Below are 18245 nucleotides of genomic sequence, written 5' to 3' on the forward strand. Positions count from 1 at the left end.
GAGATTTTGATCTTTTAAAGAAAGATCAAAATTGAAGCAGCAGAGGCCAAAATATCCCAACGCTTAGTGCCTAGTATGGGTCAAATTCCAAAAAGGCTGCATTATACACTTTCCATAACGCAGAATTGACAGGACTGGCCCCTGCAGGCAAAATGTCCTAAGTGTTAGGGAACGTGTGCGTTAATAGTCTGGATGCTACTTACTGACTACCTACTACTAGTTTGACACGCTGTTAAAACCCTTGTTGACTTGGGGTCACCTTGACCCATTTTCAATTTTTGTTTTATATCAGAAAATATGGTACGTAGAAATAAGCGCTGAAAATGTGTAGAAGAAAAATTTAACAATTTCAAACGTTGGAAAAAGCAAAAACAAACTGAAAAAAAAGGTGTTGAAAAAGGTTGACGGGAAGACAAGGGTTAAACTGAGTTAAGTTTTGTAATGTTACATAAAAATTTTTTTTTTTTTTTTTTTTTAATATTTTCAGGTGGGCCCACCCTGCTGGGCCAAGACTTGCTTGGCAACTGAAACTGAATGAAACAAAGATCTGAAAAGTAGTGGCCATTCCACCAATAATGTCAGTCAAGTTCAGTGCTTAAACCTATGTTGATTTATTGAAGAAAAAGACAGTACAAGCATTGTTATTATTTTTATACAAAACATCCGTGTTGAAGTGTGGGGAGAAACAGGTCTAGTCCATCCTGGCTTTAAGGGTCCGTGTGGTGATCTTGTCTTTCTCGCTGCCACAGAAAAGAAAAAGTTGTCACTCACTGCAAACCGTCATTGCTCCTAACCTTTGCATACTGTACTTCATCACTCAACTTACATGACATGTACAACGACTCCCATACCGGACACTGCATCTCTATCAACTGCATTCAGCATGGCCTGGGAGATGGTCTCAAATAGGTCCTCTGGTTCCTGCACCATCAGAAACATAAAACGCCCGTGATTTTTTTGAACTGAAGAATACCTGTGGCCAGAATAACTGAACCCTAGGTAGACCTCACATAGTGCACAAGAGGATGGAAACTAGCTACTACGGTACACATGGCTTAAACAGACAAAGATTTAGACCTCCTGTAAAGTTGAACGCTGTGTTGAAACCATCAGTTGTGTGAACAAACCCTTCTGATCTTGTAAATCTTGTGTATCCCCAAAAGTTAGATCTTGATCATTTGACCAAAAAGCTATTAGTAACAGGGGGTTTTCCCTTAACGTTACAACAAAAATGTTTACACCTAAACTATTTTATACCCTTTTATAAGCAACTGCTTTGGGCTTTTACAAAGCGTGTACACTCGACAAGTTAATAAGTAAGCGATGAATTGCCGTTATTGAGGCAAACGATTGTGTGTTAGTAATGAGAGCTAGGTTAGCTTATGTTGCTAAAGTAAATAGGACTGGATATCAAACCTCAGTAGCCTGTATACTTTTGGAGCACCGGTACTTGATAGACCATTTCAGAAAGCCAAACCATTTCAAAATGTAATGTAAATGTAATGTGCAAGTTTTTCGATAAGAATACATTAAAATAGTATCCATACTTAGTGTTTATATTTAGAATAAATAAACAAACCAAACATTGCACTGTTCTATACCAGAGATCTGTACTACGAGGCAAGATTTGGCGTTAACGAGGTAACTTCAGGTTCAACCCAGGGGTTGGTGGATCACTTGTGACCGGGTTAAATTGCCATGGTAACTTATGCTGAACACCTAACCTGGTCGAGAGCATTATGGTATGTTGGAGATTAGAGATCAACCGGTGTTAAAGCTCCACCTACTGACCAATCAATACTCGATTAATAACGGCATCGTTCTTAGATATGAGAGAGAGAATATAAGTTAAAACATTTAGAGACCAACAACCCCATTAACATTCTCCGATAGGTATTTTTATTAAAGAGAGATTTTCAGCAGAGGGAATTACGTATGGTCTATTTGTCAGCTTGTTGAGCCGTGTGTTGCCAATGGGCACATCGGTCTGAATTATGTTTTGATATTATTTATTTGCTCTCACGGCTGCAACTGATAATATACTAGGCTAAAGCAACGACATGGTTTATGGTCAGATCTTGTGCCTGTCTGATGGGGAAGTGATATTAATAAGCGTTGTGATTTACGCATCTATTTACGCCGGCTATTTCTTTGGCGGCTTTCCTTCCCATTTTAGGAAGCAGCGACTGTATTGCGTTTTGCCCACTTATGTGGGACCTCAGTTGTTCGGTTAGGTGAAGCCGGGTAACTGAAAGAAATCCGGGACATGTTGATCTGGATTCGTAGTACAGGCCTCAGGTCACGGCATGTTTCTCCCACATACAGCAGCATTGATTACTGTAGTTACTGCAGTGACAAAAGATATCTGGCTCTACTAGTAGTGTTAAATGTTCAAGCGATACCCAGCCCTAGAAATAAACAGTTTGTTATGGTTGTCCAAAATAATGCAATAACTTGAAATTTAAAGATAACAGCATTATTTACTAAAAGGCCTGGGACGAAGGAGGAAAGAGAGGTTAAAGACTATAATAGGCTATTTTACTATCTGTAGACCAGGACAGTAACTCAGTATGGGGCAATTTAATATACTGTCAATGTCATGTAGGATCCTGTAAAGATCATATACTTGCAAAATCAGCAGAATACTCATTTGCACATAAATGAACTGGTAGTAACTGTTGTTTAGCAGCCTGCATGCAACCTACAGGCAGAAGAGGGGCCTTCAAACTCCACCCACTACTTACCATGTCTGGCTCCCACAAAGATTCACACATGCCGTACATCTGCTCTGAGCAGGTGCCGCTCACAACAAAGTCTTCTGTCACCATGGGGCAGCCAATCAGATCCAAGGAGCAGATAAATGGCTCTGAGGTTTTGGGATCTAGTCCGGCAATCACAGGCTCGATGTAGTATGGCCCAAACCTAATGAAACATTAACCAGTTGATCTTTTACCTTCTATGCAAGCATTTATGCCTACAGTATATGGGCAAAGGCGAATGGTGCAGCTTGTAAGTTGGACATATTTCTTGTGTACACTAACATGGGTCTGTATTAAGTTCAGTGCACTAACCTCCTTTCATACAACAGGTTGGACACCATGCTCATGAAGGTCTTGGGCTTGATCTGGCGACCCTCCTTTAGCTCATACAGGTTCAGTCGGAATTTAAGCCTCTGGGATCTACACAAAACAAAGACATCCATCACTCCTGAGACATTTTACATTTCATGATACTTTAAAAAAAATAAAAATAGTCACAGATAATGCTATTTTTTACTTATTTCCTAGGTGTGACTAACAGCTTTGCTAATACCACAGTTTCCCCTAAATAGTAATGGTAGAGTCTGCAAATACAACACTGTGTCGTTCTCAGGGATACATTGTTAATGTGGTATTGAACTTAAGACTCCTGGCTTTCTCTGCAGTAGTGTTGCCCTGATTTTCCACTGGGCACACCTGAAAATAGACCTAGCAGAGCCGTGGTGCAGCTGATGGAATATCAAGCTTTGACTTGAATTGCTTCAATTGCTGGCGGGGGCCGCGGCGCATTCGGAAAACGGCGCAGATGCGCCCAGTGGAAAATAGGAGTTAGTCTTTCCAATCGACCTTTTTCACAGCACACGATATTGTAGGGTTGACTCTTGGTGTTTTCACAAAATATCTACACAATTAGTTTTGATAAATAGACCTTTTTCACAGCAGACATGTCATAGTAAGAAAAGCACAGGTGTATTCAAAACCATTACTGATGGCTGCATTCCACTTAGGAGAGGCCCTGGTATTGTGCATGCTGACTCACTGAAATATCTTACTGGGACACTAGATGGAACTGAGCCATCGTTAAGGTTATCAATCTCAGCTGTGTTTTTCCTACTATCACAAGTCAACATGTCTGCTGTGAAAAAGGTCCATACATAGGATCTGAAAGTTGTCAAAGTCATTTTGTAAAACTTCAAAGACCACGTTGAGAGAAAGACGTGGAGGTTAAACACACTCACACTGTCTGAACGTCAGTGGCCAGTCCAGCCAGCCCGATGTACAGCTTATCTCCCATAGGGAAGATCTTCTGGAAATCTGTGGTGACCATCTGAGCCTGAATGCCAAATCTCCGGTCTGCTGCTATCGCCACACAGTTCTTCCCCCGCATGGCCATGACGGCCCCTCCATTATAGGACATAATAGACTGGAAGAGGAAGAAGAAAGTAAGTAGTCAAAGCTGAAACAATTAAATGATAAATCAATTAGTCAATTGACAAATGTATCCGCAACATTCTATCAATCAATTAATAGTCAGTTAGGCTCCATTAGATGTAGGCGTTTTTTAACTTTTTCTGACCAAACAATCAATTGCTTGATTGGTAAAATAAAAAGGCACATTCATAGACAATAAATAACAGTGAATAAGTTCAGTTGAGGCCTTATGATGGAGCATAGAAGAAGATTCACAATACAAGAATGAAAAAGACAGAAATAAGAATCTCAAACACAGGCCACGAATATATGCGTGACATACAAATAATATATAATACCTTTGCTCTCAAAATAGAATATGATAATCTATTACATCATATTTTTAAAAAAGTGTCCGTTTAACGCATCAGGGTTATTTCTAACCCACATATGTAGCTAAACAACTTACAGTGATTTCAAAGAACTCAAACTGTAACGTTAACTAACTAAAGAAATAACAGGAACATAAAAGGTGTAGTTATAGGGCATAAACAGTGGCCCAACGTCTGCAATATCACGCCTGATACATACAAAATGATATTTAGGTAAAAACGTCTGACTAACGGAGTTGTTAACACATTGTAGCGGTTTGTTAGTTTTCTGCTGACAGTATTTGATGTCTGACAGCAACGTAACTTATTAGCTTTAACGCTATATTATCCCGTTGCTAGCTGTTAGCTACATTTAGTTGATGCTTCAGCCAACCAAGCTGACAATGTCTAATCCAACGTCAGCTGATGGTGACACAAACAGAGCTAACGTTACAGCAGTTAACTTACCTCAGTTAAAGAATCAAAATGCCATTTAAAGTGAGTTCAGGAAAGGATATTAACTCACCGTACACAATACAACGTTAGCTCATGTGCAGCTAAGTAAGCTAACGTTAAGTATTTAGCTAGCTAGCTTTCCGGCTGTCGCCGGCTTCTATCAACATGTATTCTTCTGTGTCGTTAAATTCAACTAATTGTAAATGTAAGGAACCAAGCGTTAGTTCTCAGAGAATATTAGCTAACGTTAATTTTGGTGAGCATGCTAGAGATGCCTATTAGCTAACCTTAGCAACATTAGCTTAGCTCTTGCAACTGCCTTGTTAACTAGTTAATTTTGGCATTTTACCTAAACCACTATTCGCATATGATCAAATGTTAGGTGTTCTTACCATCGCGAAGGCGTTGCAGTATCTTCCCTAATGCTAGAACTTGCAAACTCCACTTCTACTTAGCTAATATGAATGACTGCTCGTTACTTTCCTGAATGACTACACGATTTAGAAGAAACAGAGATCAGACTAGCTTGATTCTGCTACATCTCTTGCGCAGAGCTCATTGGCTGGATGAACGGCACTCATGTAAAGCGCAGCTGTCATTGGAGGATATGGCCAAAGGCGCCCGTGCATGCATAGTTTGTTCGAGGCGTGTTAAAGTGAAATTAAAACCGGGAGGTTTCTTCTATCTTTTTCATTTTTGAAGATGCTTTTAAAACTGGATTGTCACTGCCAAGCAGTCTTGTATAAAATACTTGGAAGCAATACTTTAGTAAAAGTACAAGTCACCTTTTAGAGCACTACTTGAGTAAAAGTCTTAAAGTATCAGATATTTACTGTACGTTAGTATCAAAAGTAATTTTATGATATTAAATGTAATTAGTAAAAGTAAAAAAATTTAAAAAAAAACTTTGATTATGAGCTTTATTGTGGCTTCCTCATAGTGGAACATAATATTCAGGGTTACCACACCTTCTTAAAGATCAAATTCAAAGTCTGACGTCAATAAAGAGAAAAACAGAATTTACATGTTTTGTTCACTCCAACGTAAGAAAACATTTCTTGCAAGTAACGAATAAGCTTAGGGGAAACGTAGAGGAGTATAAGTCAACATTTTATTTAGGATATGTAGTGGCGTAAAAGTGAACGTTTCCAGAAATCTAAATGAAGTACAGCTACGTGGAAATTCTACTTAAGTACAGTAACAAAGTATTTGTACCTAAATGTATTAGCACCAATGAGGGGTTGAGTAATAAAAAACCTACTTCAAGACTTTTACAACAAGCAAATTAAATTCTCACTGAACATCCTGATATCCTGTTCAAAATAAGACGAGGTCTGTTTTATCAGTTTTGTCACAGACAACAAAACGGAGGCCATTTGTTTTGTGTGACCTGCAACTGTTTTATTGATAAAGCGGGTGTTGAGGTAAATACTTGGCCAAGTATATGTTTGAAAGTGTGTTTTATCTAGCAGTATCTGGACGACAGAGTATCCCCAGTGACAACATATGTTTATTTCAATACGCGAAAACAAATAATGGAGCTCTGGAAATATGTTTTTTTTTTATTACATTTGCAACTCACATGAGTACACCAAGTAACAAACATATACTACAAAAACCTTATTAGATAAAAGCAGGTCCTATTATACTGTAAAAACTAAAACAATATACTGTACAAAGTCCAGATCACATGAACCTTAAAGGGGTATTGGCTTTTAAGAAAAGTAACAAACAGATTAGCCATCATAGTCTGAAATATAAATGAAGTTACCATTGTGGAAACTATTTTTCAAAACAGAAGCCACAGTTAGGCATGGGGCCATGTAGTTCCTTGTTTGATCGCCTGACACCATCCATCCTCGTACACATCTGCTTCAATACATTAAAGAGACCGATAAAGGTGTGGGTGGCTTAAGGTCTTTGCACACTGAGTCCGAAATTTTCGGACGTTAATAAATAAAATACGACCTCACATTGTGTCAATCGAGGTTTCCACACTACCTCTTAAAAATTAAATCCCTCATAAAAAAAAAAAATCAAAATGGGTTACATTTTCTGCGTTTTTTTCGCTTCCATAGAAAGCTTTTTCCTGTGTTTTGACAAGGAGAAGGCACGAGCCTATCCAGAAATGCAGCACAGAAAGGCGCTTGCAGAGTGCAACGTATCATTTCATAACTCAAGATAGTCTGTCAACAGGTCAGATGGTAATATCCAGTAGGATGACGAGGAAGAGAATGAATAGAGGGAGAGGGGGAATATGAGAACAGAGAGAGAGAGAGAGAGAGAGAGAGAGAGAGAGCAATCTTTCAGAGAGAAAGAGAGAGAAAGAGAGCGTCCCTCACTATGCAAAGGTACAGGTTGAGAGCGAGAGAGTTAGGAGAGAGAGGCTCAAAAAACCGCATACCATAATTTTGGACTCTGTGTGCAAGGACCTTTTACTCTTGCCAAGGCCTTTTGTTCCCCAATCAGTCCAGTTCATCTGTATGATACACGTGTTGAGTCTTCATCTCTTCATGAAGTTGTCCAGGGAGGCAGCGGTCCTCTGAATGGAGTGGATGTTCCTCTTCACCCGGTCCTCTACCGAAGAGCTGGCAGCACTCTCCAGCTTCATGTTACTGCAAGAGGGAAAGGGGAGAGTTACTGGAGCTAAAAAAAAAAAAAAAATAATTAAGCATGCAAGACTGTACTGACCTGGACGCATTCAAATCCCCCATCAAAACAAAGCTCTCTTCAGATTAATCTTCCGCCTACAATAGTCTCACATAGTATCCACTGGCAGGTACTGGTTTTATTGTTTCAAGTGCTTTTTATATGCTTGTTTTATGTGTTGGTATTTCTTCATCGGTCTTTAATGTGCTGCTTTTACTGTTAAGTGTCTTTGAGTACCACGTAAAGCGCTATGTAAATAAACTGTATTAAGACATCAGTAGGATATTATGTGTGGATTTAAGACAGAATAATAATTATAATTAAATAATAGTAAAATCCCACAGTCACACCCTCTGACCAGACTGATGTCATGAAGTGGCGTATGTATGACACGCCAATGCGTATGCCATTATTGGCGTGTTATCAAGACGCATACTGGCTTTTTAGCGTGTTTATCAACGCTAAAAAGGCCTCCATTGACTAACATTACCTTGCGATTGCGTGTGAATGTACGCCGTAGCGAGTAGTATGAAAGGCCGAAAATCGGCGTAGGGAGGTTGGATGGGTAAAACGCAGGACTTTCACCCAGGGGGGAGGGGGGAATCGTGTTCCGCGTGTGGCGTTTCCTTAAAGCCAACCCAGTTTTTCTTTTCCTAAACCCAACCATAGTTCTCTTCTCGCGATAACACGTTCTCACGATAACATCTTGTTCTCGCGATAACATGGCAAGACGGCGTGTATGTTTACGCCCGCTGTATACAGCGTAGACATGCACGTGGATAGCTCAAAATGCGTACAGATAACACGCCACTTGGCTTAAGAAAGTCGGTGTGTATGTTTACGCGAAGTCATGATGTCATGTTGCTCCGATTGTCTCTGTGTCGCTCAGAAACTTACTGAATGAAGCCAGCGTGGCGGTCATGCTTGGCATTTAATAAAAATAAAATGTATTATTATTGAAGGTGAAAAATGAAAGACATCAGTAGGATATTATGTGTGGATTTAAGACGGAATAATAATAATTTAATGATAGTAAAATCCCACAGTCACATCCTTGGATTGTCTCCGTGTCGCTCAGAAACTTACTGAATGAAGCCAGCGTGGCGGTCATGCTTGGCATTTTGTTCCCGCTGCTTTTCCTGCTCGTCCTGCTTCTTGTATCTCCTCACGTTGTTCTCCCGGTCCTCCTCCCTCTGCTTGGCCTGGTCCATCATCTCCCGCCTCTTGCGCTCCAGCTCCTCTGCAGAGAGCTTCCTACATCAGACAGAAAAAAAATAAAAAAATTGGGAAATTATTGCTCCATTCAGCGTGGGTGGCGATTAAGACAATACAAGGCTCTGAAAAACAGAATCTTTTTAAAAGACGTTATCTGATTGCCTTAACCTAGAATTGTATTATGCTTACTGACTTACCCATAGTCAGAGTAAGCATAATTGTTACGATAAGCAGAGTATGACTCAAAAGTATTAAACAAAAAAAAGAGATATGGACATAGGCGCCGATTTATGTTTTCCTCCGTGGTTGCACGCCCTTTAAAAAAAAAAAAAAAGTAGTCAAAAAATGTCAGAACCTTAGGAAATGGACAGCGGCCGACATGAACACACACGCCTATTAACTCGATAATAAAGCCGTAAAGTAGGCTTTCAACTCAGGACAGCGCCACTGTATAGTGGGGGGATGGAGGAGGGGGTCATTTAAGAGGCGTTTTCATCTGAGACAGAGATGCTATGATTGGTGGATAGGATATGGAGTGGCGTAAAAGTGAACATTTCCAGAAAGCTAAATGATGAAGTACAGCTACGTGGAAATTCTACTTAAGTACAGTAACAAAGTATTTGTACCTAAATGTATTAGCACCAATGAGGGTTTGAGTATTAAAAAAACCTACTTCTCAAGACTTTTACAACAAGCAAATTAAATTCTCACTGAACATCCTGATATCCTGTTCAAAATAAGACGAGGTCTGTTTTATCAGTTTATCAGTTTTATCATTTTGTTGTCACAGACAACAAAATGGAGGCCATTTGTTTTGTGTGACCTGCAACTGTTTGATTAATAAAGCGGGTGTTGAGGTAAATACTTGGCCAAGTATATGTTTGAAAGTGTGTTTTATCTAGCAGTATCTGGCGCAGATGAACTAACACTACACTCGTTAACTGTAAGAAGCCTACAATAAACCCTCCATGATTAAAGAGTCAATATTTATCAATACCCACCTACCTGCTACAGGCAAATTTAAACACGTAGAAACCCATATTTCAGTCTGCTCTGCATGCGCTGTCCACTCTTGTCCACCGCGCTATGTAAACAAAGCGCCTTTACAAACAAGCTAAAATGAAAGATGTCAGTTTGTAGTCTAACGGTTTCTTAGTTTGCAACAAATCTTGATTTTTGGACAAACTCTTGTAAACGTAGCTGCTGTCTAAACGAACCATCCTCTCCGCTGGAGCGGTAAACCTGTGGCTGTATTATAAGACCAAAACAAATACATGTGGCTACTTAATATGCACGTGAATTACATGTTTTCAATTTATTAAGCGACAACTGTACATGTAGTAACAGGTAGGCTGTGTTATGAAAATATTGAGTATCCATCGATACTGTAAAGTGAAAAAAAAAAAAAATCCTACCTATCCCTTGCTGCCACTGGGGAAAAAGATAAAAATAAAAAATAAAATAAATTCCCCATCGACCCATGACAAACGGGAACCAAACAATTTTTTTTTTATGCCTAACCAATCACACTATGACAGATGCTCCATTTAGCACCAACTGCAATGTTTAATTTTAAATGAATGGAGCCTACTGGAGGTCTGGCACACGTGGGTGCTCAAGCTCTGGACCAGCCATAGTATCGCCGCCTATTAATATGGCAGCAATATGACCGAGGATTTAAGATTGTATACAGGGAAACTCCAACACTGTAATCTAATGAGGAATGGGTGACTTCAGTCATCAGCACAAAATTGAAAGATGAATGGCACACTTTCAGAAGGAAGCAAGAAATAAAGCTTAATTTAAAAACTAGGGATCGACCAACTATCGGCCTGGCCGATTATCTGGGCAGATATCTGGCAATTTGCGGATTAGGTGTAGCAGTGTTTAAATTAAACAGATAACCGATAAAGTTAATTATTAAAACATATGCTACTTTGGCTCCGCTACAGCTCTGTAAGCAGTCTGCAACACCTGCAATAAACTTTTAGCATGTTTAGACTTCAGGAAGCTATTTTTGTATTCATTTATTGATTTGGCTGTATTGGATTTTTTTTGTTTCAGTTTTATTACACACTTGCCTGAAGCATTTAAACAAACTTTTGTGTTGGAGTTTGTAACATTCAAAAATGTTAATTTTGACTGAAACATTTTCATTTGTACTGTAAAAGCGTATCCATTCCAAATATCCCTTATCGTTTTCATTAAAGGGGTGATAGAATGCAAAACCGATTTTACCTTGTCTTAGTTGAAAAATGACAGTTTGGTGGGTAAATAGGACATACATAGAAACTCAAAATCATAATGACACCTCTTTCCTCTGCAAATCTCACAATTTGAAACTGCCTCTGAAAACGGGCAAATCTCAACGAGCTGTTGACGTCAACTCGGCAGCTCCTCCTCATTTGGCTCTAGTGTCTTTCTTTGTCACGCCCCAACATTTACATAGGCTACACAATTGACCTGAGGTCAGCTAGTCTTCTGAATCTAGGTCGCACAGATCTCTGCTATTCAATTACAAAATTCACTTCTGAAACTTTTTTATGCGAGAAATCGACTATGTAAAGCTCAAATATGGGCCGTTTTACGAAAATTGATGGCTAATTGTAAATTTTGTCCTGTGTGTCGGAGTTCAGCGGCCGGTGCTGCCTGGGTTGCTACATCGCCGCCCTGCCTGTCCTCCTTCACAGACCCCGGCCTGCTGTGAGCTCGATTGAGCTCCGTCGCGGCCAGCAGCCCGCGGTGCTCAATACCTGCGCAAACTCACCCTTTCTGGGTGACTGGACTACCAAACGCCGCTGCCCTCACAGAGCTCCAGGGCCTGCAGCTCGCTGTTCTCCCTCCCCTCTTCCTGCTAAATGGCCAGTGTGTGACTGAGAGCGCGGTCAGCGAGCTTGTTACGCCCGCAATCTCTTACCACAGGTTCCAGTTAATCTTATAATGGATATGTGTGTTGAGATATTTAAACAAACGATCAGGGAAATGAATGCCTCTTGTCCGCGAGTCTCATTGATAGAGCCCGCGGTGAGCTGGAGTCAATCAATGAGAGCTAGCTAGCTAACCTCTGAAATTCACAAAAATGCATTCAATTGAAATCGCACAAGTGTTAGCTAAGCTTTGTAAGACATTGTGCTAGATGTTATATAAGTGCCGTGACGAAATTCAAACTGTAAATATACTATAGTTATGCCGAAAGTGTAGCTAGCTAGCCGCGATCTTTTCCCATTGTATTGAATGGGACACATAGCTAGCTAGCTGCTCCTCCTAACAAGACCCCTCTCGTTAATAAAAATGCCTTAAATTGAAATCAGCCGTGACGAAATTCAAACTGTAAATATACTATAGTTATGCCGGCAGCCGGACGCGGAGCCCCGTAATGCAGTAATCCATAAAGGTTGACTTTGCCCTGGGTATGGAGCCTAGCAGGCTGCCGCTTTCTCGTCAGACTGTGTGGAGCTCCTAAAGTCCGACACGTCTTACCAAATTTGCAATTAGCCATCAATTTTCGTAAAACGGCCCATATTTGAGCTTTATATAGTTGATTTCTCGCATAAAAAAAGTCTCAGATGTGAATTTGGTAACGAAACATTGCAGTGTCTACAATATGAGAGCTGCCGTCTGGTCTCTAATGTGTGTGTGTGTGGGGATTCGCTCAACCAATCAGCACGCAGCTCATTTATATATATATATATTCATGAGCATACCATATTTGGAAGAAAAGCTCTTGTTACAAATAGGGCCAAAACACAGGGATGCATAAGGGCCAATAAAATATCAACCAGGCCATTTTCAGCCCAACCAATGTTACATACCCCATTAGGAGACCTTAAGGAACAGTGTGAAATACCCTATATAATCATTCTATCACCCCTTTAACTACAAATAATTGGTATCGGCCCTGAAAAACCAGTATGGGTCGACCCCTACTAAAAACGGTCTAAATTAGAACAATGTCAGTATTTAGACAAGAGCCATCCTTTACAGTGCAGTGCCCACACTTTCTGGAGCCTTGTGAAGTCTTACTTGGACACAGGGTGCCTCGATCTGTGGTTGGGCGCTGTCTGTAGACTGGAAGCTCTGGGCTCAACCTTCCTGTCGCCTCTGTGTGAGGAGGAAGAGTTGAGCTGGCTGTCCCTGTTGTTCCTGGGAGGTGATCGGGAGCGGCTCCTCTCGCGGCGCCCTGAGTGATTGGAGGGAGCGGAGGGCTGGTGACGTCTGCCAGCGGGGAGCTGAGAGGGACAACTTTACTGTTAGGACTTAGGGGTTCTGGTCCAGAACAAAATCAATAATTGAAAATAGGACTGGGCAATATGGGTGAAAATCAAACCTCACAATATGTTTTACCAAACACCTCAATATTGATATTGCGACGATATTGTAGGGTTGACTATTGGTGTTTTCACAAAATATCTACACAATTAGTTTTGATAAATACACCTTTTTCAGGGCAGACATGTTGACATGTCATGTCAGCACAGGTGTATTCAAAACCATTAATAATGGCTGCATTCCACTTAGGAGAGGCCCTGGTATTAAACCATTACTGATGGCTTCATTCCACTTAGGAGAGGCCCTGGTATTAAACCATTACTGATGGCTGCATTCCACTTAGGAGAGGGCCCTGGTATTAAACCATTAATGATGGCTGCATTCCACTTAGGAGAGGTCCTGGTATTAATACCATTATTGGTTTATGATGGACTGCATTCCACTAGGAGGGGCGGTGTTCGCAAGGGACACTTGATGGAACTGAGCCATCGTTAAGGTTATCAATCTCAGCTGTGCTTTTCCTACTATGACAAGTCAAAATGTCTGCTGTGAAAAAGGTCCTTTAGCCCATAAATAATGTGATTATAATGACTAACTGGGTAGAACAGCTAAAACAGTCTGGTAAGTTCAAAAATGACTTCACATTACTGTAATACAGAGATCTTTAACAGGGGATTACTGCAGAGGGGGGGGCTTCAATATTTTGTACCTACACACATCTATAATGTGAGACAGGTGCGTCGGAGGGGGATAAGTAAGTCAAAAGTTGCAAGAAACTCCCGCACACTGTCTAACTTGTAAAAAATAAATGTAATAGTAGGCAACGTTTCAGTATTAAGTCCATTATCAGGCAAAATGAATGAAAGGAGTTTCTTTGCAACTTTTGAAAGTTTAAATTTTTTTTTTAAATGTCTTAACATGAGTCCAACATATTAGCAGCAAATATAAACATTAAAACATTAATGATAGGCCTATCATTAATAACACCTATTTACTAAGGTAGCCATCCACAGATACAGTTCATCCAAAGGATTCACTGTGCCACATGTATCTTTACATTAAAAATTCAAAAAATATTATGCCAAATGGCTTAGGATAAGGTATGTATAAAGGCTTTAGGCTGCCCTATACTTTATTGTATGACCAGTTTAACATGGAACTTTATATTATACTATATATGTAGTAGGGGGTCCCTGCTCGGTCTCTCTCTCAGTTAAGGGGTCCTTGGCTTAAAAATGTGAATAAAGACCCCTGCTGTAATGCAACCTTTAAAACCAGGAAAAGACAAAACTTCTGTCATAATACGATATTTAAAATCTTAGACAATATCTAGTCTCATATCACGATGTCAATATTATATCAGTATAATTTTTAATTAGGCCCAGGCCTAATTAAAACTGTAAATGTTGATCCAAATAACTGACCAGTAGGCCGTAGCCTGGAAGATGATGGGAACGAGATTTGGTGTCTGCTGAAGATTCATCTCGTGAATGTAACCTAAAAATAGATCAAAGACGATAATTAAAACAGTTTGCACTAATTGGCCTAATTGAAACACGGTATTATGGCATTATACATCACGTCGGCACACAGAAAAAACAGATACACAGTAGTAAGTTCCAATTACTGCTTAAACAATCTCCTTGCATACCGGTGTTTTTTCTCGTCCTCCTCGTCCGAGCCGGAACTTGAACTCCTTCTCTTGTGCTTCTTCTCCTTTCTTCTCTCTTTGTCTTCTTTCCTCTGCTTCTCCTTCTTTTCCTTCTTCCTCTTCTTCTTCTTGTCTCTCTTGTCAAGATTCTGGCGCAGCTGTGGGGGAACCAACCGATGGTTTACCATGAATAAAAAATACTTGAGAATCTACCCACTTCCTGATACGGTACCACTTTTCTTAAACACAACTGCAGTTGTCTTTGTGTTGATAAAGTTAGTGGAAACATCACTGAACGATGCCAAGAACAATACATGTAAATGTCCGACATGAGTGAGTTGAGTCATTTAAAGTAAAATAATTAAAATCTTTTAAAAAAAGTGAGTGAAAGTTAGCATGTCAGTCAAATGTCAAAACATCTTAAGTTAAGAGGTCTTCAAAAATGAATCCATTACACGAGTTAGTCATTTTACCATTTCTTTAATTTTCTTCATCTTCACTGGATTACTCAAGACTTCTCTCTTCTTTTCTTCCTCGCGTTTCCTTAAAAAAAAACAAAAAAAAAACGGTTTAAACAATTGCAACTTTTCGCACATTTTCAGAACAACTGACGAGAGATAAGGGACTTACTAACCTGATTTCAAACAGGGGATCTTCCCTGATCTTGGCAGCCAGGTCCAGGTTGGAGGCAGGAGTGGTGGGGTTGAAAATGGACCCCGGCAGCAGGCCAGTCTCCGCTGACGGACCGCTCTCTGGCTCCTCGTATTGGTCGGTGATCTGCTTGTCAATGGAGCGTCCCAGCAGATACTCATCTCTGGACACCTGACCAGCAGGGCCCTGGTACATCCAGTCCAGGCGATCATCCTTCTTTCTGTCAGCGTAAAAAGAGGTACAACATGACTAAGAGCAGGGGTCTTCAACATTTTTTAAGCCAAGGACCCCTTAACTAAAAGAGAGACAGAGCAGGGACCCCCTACTACATATATCCCCTCTGCAGTCAGCCTCACCACTTTGCACTAACCTCCATCCTGGACTATGCATCTGCCCGTTGCACACTGAGCTTAAACTACTTCGACAGCTATTTCATATACATTTGTCTCTGTTTTGGGATTTGTTTTTCTTATTAAGTTTGTATGTATGCACCCAATCACCAAGGCACATTCCATGTAATTCCACTATTGTGGCAATAAACTGCTTTGTGATTCTGATATTGTAAGTTGTAAGTTAAGTTGCACATTAAACTGGGCCTACAATAACCTATAGGACAACCTAAAGAATTTATACATACCTTTTTAGTGAATAGTATACTAAACTATTAAAACAATAATTGTCGGCATGATTTTATAAATCATGTTAAACATACATGTGGAACAGTGAATCCTTAGGATGAACTGTATCTGTGGATGGCTAACTTAGTGACTACCTTACCTACAGGCCAGGAAGCCTATCAATAATGTTTTTTTTTTTTTTTTACTAATAGGCTGATTTACATTTGCTAATTATATATCGGATTCATGTTAAGACTCTTTAATTTTAGAAAAAACTTCAAACAGCAGTAACTGTGATGACCCCCTAGGGGTCCCGGACCCCCTTTGGAAGATCTCTGACTGACTTTTTTGTTTTGTTTTGTTTTGTTTTTTTTACAGTTTATGACTTAGCCACAGATTGTTGGTCTTAACCCACAAAACATCTTTCATGATAATATCAGAGAACTTACTTGATGGAGCCAGATTCCTGTGCAAATCTTGTTATTTCTTCTCGGGCTCGTTCGTCTTTCAGTTCTTTCTGGAGCTCCTCAATCTTCTTGCATTCAGCCTCATGTTTCTGTTCAGCTTTCCAAACACGCTCAATATTTTTCATAGTCTGGGGATGCCAGCTCTTTTTCAAGTTCTGGCAGAAGACAAGATTGACGACATTTAGTAGCTGTAGCTGTAACTGTGAAAACTATTAGGTACAAGACTAAGTGTACAAGTTTGACTTAAAAGGGGTTTGACTCTGTCAACCAAAATTATTCAGGTAAACAGAATCAAATAAATACAAATTATTAATAAGCTAACGTTACCAGGAAAAAAAAAACATTTCGGGTACATTCGGCATGGAAATAATTTATTGTGAAGCAGAATATTTCAACAGAAATCTCTACTTTTACAGTTAACTCTGACATCTAGCTAGCTAACGTTAATGCTCAGTTAACCCAAACTAACGTTCGCTGTTACGTTACTAGCTATTAGCTTATGAAATACCTATTAAAATATAACAATAGGATTAAACCATTTAAATTAAATATTGCTGAACTGCACTGTGGCTCGTAACAATTCCCAGTAGTGTTATGTTCATCTCGTAATAGCTGTATAGACACCAGTAAGCAAACGAACATCTTTAAACCCGCATATTCTGAATGGAGTCTGGTATCAACAAAACAGAAAGCGCCTATTCTGAACGGCATAGCTAGCTAGCTAGCTAATACTTACCAGATCGCCGCCCCCCATCTTGAAAAATGTGTCGTTTCAATCCAACAAAAATGGAAATAAACAAATCTGTCCTCAAATAAAAAACAAAAAGGTGGAACAACGACAGTTCAACGCTAGCTAGAAAATAGAGCCAGCAGGCTGGCGTGTATGTGTGAGATCTGTTTTGTACATTTCCTGTTTTGCATAATTCAGTTTCCGGTTGCAGCTCATGGTGCCTTCATACCCGTCGTAAGGTCCTGACATTACAGCTCTCCCGTTGTGAATAAAGTGTCAGCGATATGACTCAACATGACTTTCAAGTGTTTGTTTGCAGTTAATGAAGATGAACGCTGTGTACGTGCTTTGGTGGTTATTAATTAGGTGCACAAACTTTATTATATAATGAAAGTTTCATTATATAATACAGTTTCATTATGAAACACATGAATTGTAACATCACCTACGGCCAGCAACATGACTCTGAACGCAACAGTTTAACATGTTTCCCAACCTTTTCCTTTACTCGTGATCCTTTTAAAAAGCAATTCTTAAAATATTATGGCATTATTGTAGACATAGCTTACTAATATCCCCCAGTATGAATAATAGAGGGATATTAACATATAGTCCTACACAACAGATATCGGGCCTATAAATCCATATACATATAGTGCCTTCAGAAATAGCCTAATTAGAAAGTTCAGACCCCTTCATTTTAAAATATTTTATGTTGCAGCCTTATGCTAAATTGTTGTGATTTTGTATTTTTTTGTATCTATCTATCTATCTATCTATCTATCTATCTATCTATCTATCTATCTATCTATCTATCTATCTATCTATCTATCTATCTATCTAATTTATATTCTGAATTGCATCAAATTGTGTAGAAAAGTTGTTTTCATATTGAAATCATTCTCCGTGTACTATCTGATATATGATGAAAACATTCAAAGTCTGCTGCTACTACTACAAATACTACTACTATTGTTAATAATAATTAATTAATAATCAT

General features: G+C 39.5%; 2 protein-coding genes across 2 annotated transcripts; both read right to left on the bottom strand.

Moving 5' to 3' along the window:
- Nucleotides 1-587: 587 nt before the first annotated feature.
- Nucleotides 588-5544, bottom strand: psmb3 (proteasome 20S subunit beta 3). The gene is made up of 6 exons (XM_039817274.1): nt 5389-5544; nt 3998-4182; nt 3072-3179; nt 2745-2922; nt 827-921; nt 588-740 (listed from the first exon to the last, which is right to left on the bottom strand). Exons 1-6 carry the CDS (start codon nt 5389-5391, stop codon nt 692-694), a joined length of 618 nt encoding a protein of 205 aa, XP_039673208.1. The 5' UTR covers nt 5392-5544; the 3' UTR covers nt 588-691.
- A 1831-nt stretch (nt 5545-7375) lies between these two features.
- On the bottom strand, nt 7376-17439 carry cwc25 (CWC25 spliceosome associated protein homolog). The gene is made up of 9 exons (XM_039817265.1): nt 17252-17439; nt 16498-16670; nt 15415-15651; nt 15254-15323; nt 14781-14938; nt 14554-14626; nt 12884-13089; nt 8732-8899; nt 7376-7611 (listed from the first exon to the last, which is right to left on the bottom strand). Exons 1-9 carry the CDS (start codon nt 17267-17269, stop codon nt 7500-7502), a joined length of 1215 nt encoding a protein of 404 aa, XP_039673199.1. The 5' UTR covers nt 17270-17439; the 3' UTR covers nt 7376-7499.
- Between the last annotated feature and the right edge of the window lie 806 nt (nt 17440-18245).

The sequence above is a fragment of the Perca fluviatilis genome, chromosome 1 (assembly GCF_010015445.1).
Source record: "Perca fluviatilis chromosome 1, GENO_Pfluv_1.0, whole genome shotgun sequence".
In the NCBI taxonomy this organism is placed as follows: Eukaryota; Metazoa; Chordata; class Actinopteri; order Perciformes; family Percidae; genus Perca; species Perca fluviatilis.

Bases quoted from the DNA above. Each gene is read 5' to 3' on its own strand.
- psmb3 (XM_039817274.1), bottom strand. The intron at 922-2,744 runs GTAAGTAGTGGG...CTGATGGTGCAG, and splicing joins CTTTGTGGGAGCCAGACATG to GAACCAGAGGACCTATTTGA. The intron at 741-826 runs GTAAGTTGAGTG...TTTCTGTGGCAG, and splicing joins GGAGTCGTTGTACATGTCAT to CGAGAAAGACAAGATCACCA.
- cwc25 (XM_039817265.1), bottom strand. The intron at 14,939-15,253 runs GTAAAATGACTA...GTTCCCCCACAG, and splicing joins TGAAGAAAATTAAAGAAATG to CTGCGCCAGAATCTTGACAA. The intron at 8,900-12,883 runs GTAAGACTTCAC...TGTCTGATGTAG, and splicing joins TCGAGGCACCCTGTGTCCAA to GAAGCTCTCTGCAGAGGAGC.